Source organism: Stegostoma tigrinum, chromosome 4 (assembly GCF_030684315.1).
Source record: "Stegostoma tigrinum isolate sSteTig4 chromosome 4, sSteTig4.hap1, whole genome shotgun sequence".
In the NCBI taxonomy this organism is placed as follows: domain Eukaryota; kingdom Metazoa; phylum Chordata; class Chondrichthyes; order Orectolobiformes; family Stegostomatidae; genus Stegostoma; species Stegostoma tigrinum.
The window spans coordinates 71,878,376-71,882,882 of record NC_081357.1 but is presented as its reverse complement, the minus strand read 5'-3'; the positions used below and the strand labels follow the sequence as shown (position 1 = coordinate 71,882,882).

Genomic DNA, 4,507 nt, shown 5'->3' with positions numbered 1-4,507 from the left:
ATGTAACTACACACCATATATCATAGAATCCTCACAGTGCAAAAAGACTATTTGGTCCACTGAGTCTGCACTAACCCTCTGAAGAGCACTCCATCCAGAGTGAGCACCCACTCTATCCCCATAACCCAGCATTCACTATGGCTAATCCACCTAGCCTGCACATCCCTGGACACTACAGGGCAATTTACATGGCCAAACCTGCATGTCTTTGGACTGTGGGATGAAATTGGAGCACAGGGACAACATGCAAAGCCCTGAAGCCTTGAAGAAGCCATATATGAAGTCTTGAAGAAAACTGACAGATTACTTGACTTCGTAAAGGAGAGCTCAAGTTCTGAATTGTTCTTATGTCTATATTACTTTCTAATTGTCTGGGAATAAGTTTATTGTTGAAGAGTCAGGGTTAAGTATTTTGCAGGAAAGGATATTTTTAGACCTTTGCAAAACCAGGGATAAAAGAAAGCATAAACAATGGGGTTAAAAGCAGAATTAATAAAACCAAACCATAAAGTAGCAGAGAATAAAACTCTAGATGTACTGTAATTAATACATGGATCAACAACAATGGTCATGCAATAGGGTAGCCAGCAGATTATATAGAGTACTGTTACTATGCTCAGTTTCATGGCAGCACTGTGTTCGTGGCCTGCAAAACCTGGATTACTGTATTCCTCTTCAGATTGGGCTTTCCTTGTCATGTTTCTAATGACTCGAGCATGCCTTCTTGCTATAATAAAGATTCTAATGTAAATACCAAAAATGGTCAAAGTGGGGCCAAGATGTCTAATCAATGGGTTCAAATGTCCCCACAGCTTATTAAATGCAAGTATACAGCTACCATAACATGAAACTGTCCTAATATAATCTTCTGTTCCCTTCCTAATTATTTTTGAACAAACTAAACCAAACCCATAAATAATAGAAAACACCCAAATAAATATAATAATTGTGATGATCGCAGGTAGTGCGATTTCATTTTTTACTGTAGAGCAAGGGATCACAGACAACATAGTCATGATCAACTGCAATAAAGCCCAAATGATCGATTGACACTAATGTCAGTGTCTCAGATAATCTTAGATGAATGGCATAGAGAATATTCCCAATATACCAGCATGTTTTAAGTGGACAGGGTTGTTAAGAAAGCATATGGTGTTTTGGCTTTCATTAACAGGGGGATTGAGTTTAAGAGTCGTGAGATCTTGTTGCAGCTCTATAAAACTTTGGTTAGACCGCACTTGGAATACTGCGTCCAGTTCTGGGCGCCCTATTATAGGAAAGATGTGGATGCTTTGGAGAGGGTTCAGAGGAGGTTTACCAGGATGCTGCCTGGACTGGAGGGCTTATCTTATGAAGAGAGGTTGACTGAGCTCGGTCTCTTTTCATTGTAGAAAAGGAGGAGGAGAGGGGACCTAATTGAGGTATACAAGAAAATGAGAGGCATAGATAGAGTTGATAGCCAGAGACTATTTCCCAGGGCAGAAATGGCTAGCACGAGGGGTCATAGTTTTAAGCTGATTGGTGGAAAGTATAGAGGGGATGTCAGAGGCAGGTTCTTTACGCAGAGAGTTGTGAGAGCATGGAACGCGTTGCCAGCAGCAGTTGTGGAAGCAAGGTCATTGGGGTCATTTAAGAGACTGCTGGACATGTATATGGTCACAGAAATTTGAGGGTGCATACATGAGGATCAATGGTCGGCACAACATTGTGGGCTGAAGGGCCTGTTCTGTGCTGTACTGTTCTATGTTCTATGTTCTATGTTTTAACAGAGTAAACCGTGCAGTTTGGTAAAACAACTAATTCCAGTAGAAGGTCAGCCACAGCTAAAGAAAGAACTAGATAATATGTAGGAGTATGGAGTTGTTTGAAATGGGAGATTGAAATAATCCCCAATAAGTTCCAAGAACAGTGACTAAAATTAAACTCAAGGATCAAACATAAAGTATTGCTCACAGAAGTTGCTGGAAAAGCTCAGCGGGTCTGGCTGCATCTGTGAAGAAAAAGTTAGAGTTAACATTTCGGATCCGGTGATAGGTCACCAGACCCAAAACATTAACACTGATTTTTTTCTTCATAGATGCTAATAGACCTGCTGAGCTTTTCCAGCAACTTCTGTTTTTGTTCCTGATTTACAATATCCGCAATTCTTTTGAATTTTATAAAGTATTGCCCGGTTTATTGGGGTCTCCCCATTTTTGGGCAGGATGGGTTACTAAATTCGAAAAACAGTTCTAGATGTTCCAATGATCACTGAATAGGATGAGTTCATTTCCTGCTCCACCTGTCACAAAATACTGAAAAACACAAACTGATTGTTCACAAAATATTTGCTGGAAATAATTTTAGAGGCAAAGTTCTTCTTAAACTGCAGATTGTATGGAAAATCAAGTTTCAATGTCCTATAACATCACTGTATCATTCTGATGAGCAGAATAAGAAATTTGTCTCAATGGTATTTGGCAATAGCTTTGTGATTATCACTGAATAAAGCAAAACTTTGACTTACAAACAAGCGTGCACTTAAGAGTACTCCACAGAGATGTTAATGTAGTGTCCATTGAGAACTCACTAATTATATCCTTATAAGAGCTTTGACTCCAGCATACTGTTAACAAACAGATCTTAATATTCTCAATTTTTAACTTGGAGAACAATATGTAATGTATTTACCGTCTATTTATTGGTCCTATATTCAGTCTGTTCAAGCTCCGAGGACTTCTTGCTCTAAATAAATTCAATTTTATTACTTATTGTCCAAATGATCTAATTTATTTTACACCTTAGTTTAAAATACAAACTGATCATTATTTCTTTCATGAAACAATCATGTAAAGCACGGTAACATTTCAATGACAATCAGCAAGACTTAAAATGATTTGCACATATTCCAATTCAATTATAATCAATGTGCAATAAGTATTGCAAGTTTTAAATGTCAAATTCTTTATTACCATAAAGTTATCTCAGTTTTGAAGAACGTTGCTAGAATTTGGGAACTGATTTCTGATGTTCGTCCAGCACCGAATGAGGTATCCTAATCTTTATTTTGCAGCTTCTGAATTTTGTAGTTCAGCAGCAATTATAAGTAGCCTTTGAGACAATTTGAGACACTCTCATACATTTACGTAGGAATTGAAGTACTCAGTTTATGATGTAGATATGTGCAGCTAACGTAATGCTTGTTTACACTGCGTTAGTGAAGTGACTGCCCAGTTTTAAGGATGTGTTCTATGAAAATATGTAGCAACTTATGTCACATTGCCATAACACGATAAGACATAGAAGCAGAATTAGCTTACTCAGCCCAAGTCTGCTCTGTCTTTCACTGACATCATGGATAATCTGCAGCTCCAATTTTCTGTCTTCTCCCTCTAGCTCTTGACAATAACTCAGGCTCAACAGCCCCTGCAATAATGAATTCCACAGAAACACTTCACTCTGACAGAAGAAGTTCATTCCCATCGCTGTGTTAAATGTGCGACCCCTTAATGTGAGATTATAACCTTTGGCCCTAGGATCTCCCACTCTCTGCATCTACCTTGTCAAGTCCCCTAAAAATCTTAAATGTTTAAATAAGGTCACCTCTCATTCTTTGGATCAAAACTATAAATGTGTAGTTTACTTTTCTAAAACTCTGACTATTTATTGCGACGTTAACATTAATATCACAACTACCACTTACCATTTAATTTCTGTTTTAACGGGATGAAAATCTCAAAGCTTTCTGGAGTCTAAAGTGGATTATTTCTTGAAAAGGAATTTAACATTTTAGACCATAAATCTGATTACACTTTGTCTAAAATGCATTCCTAATTTCAATGGAAGTGGACACTGGTCAAAGGTGCACCTATTCCAAAAGTAGTGACGCATGCAAATATTAGCAAAATAAGCTGAAAATTTGTTAACAAAAAAAATCAATAAGTAAGCTCAAAACAAAACTGAAGCTTGTGAGAAAGTAAAGTAAGTACCAATATGATTGTCTAATGGAAAATTCACAAGCTTCATTTATCCACAAACTTTCCATGTAATGTAAGGTTTTTACTCAACTATTCAACTAAGAAAGAATACCGCAAACTACAAGGAAATCTTTTTTATCTTCTGAGGAAGGGTCACCGGAGTCAAAACGTTAACTAAGATTTTTTTTCCACAGATGCTGCCAGACCTGCTGAGCTTTTCCAGCAACTTTTGTTTTTGTTCCTGATTTACAGCATCTGCAGTTCTTTCAGATTTTTCGAATTATGGACAAAGAAAAACTAGGGGCAAAAGGAACAGAAAATGAGCAAGGCACTCAGGATAAGGCTAATGTAAAAGAAATAGGAATTACTCAATACCAGTGTCTAAAAAGTACATTGTTCACTCAATGATGCTTCAGAACAGCCATCTTAAAGAGTCAGCAGTTCAAATTCAAGTGAGATGAACTAACCTGATGAGGAGATGTGCATGAAAATTCTCTTCTGTTCAGTTAAGATTCACAAATATTAAATGGAAAAGCATGAGGGTTGTTTGA

General features: G+C 37.3%; 1 protein-coding gene across 1 annotated transcript; it reads right to left on the bottom strand.

Annotated features, from left to right (window-relative positions):
* Positions 1 to 363: 363 nt before the first annotated feature.
* Positions 364 to 4,024, bottom strand: LOC125452629 (trace amine-associated receptor 5-like). Its single transcript, XM_059645700.1, is given in 5 exon segments — positions 364 to 437; positions 440 to 727; positions 984 to 1,117; positions 1,760 to 1,900; positions 3,909 to 4,024. Coding segments are annotated over 5 exon segments (753 nt in total).
* Between the last annotated feature and the right edge of the window lie 483 nt (positions 4,025 to 4,507).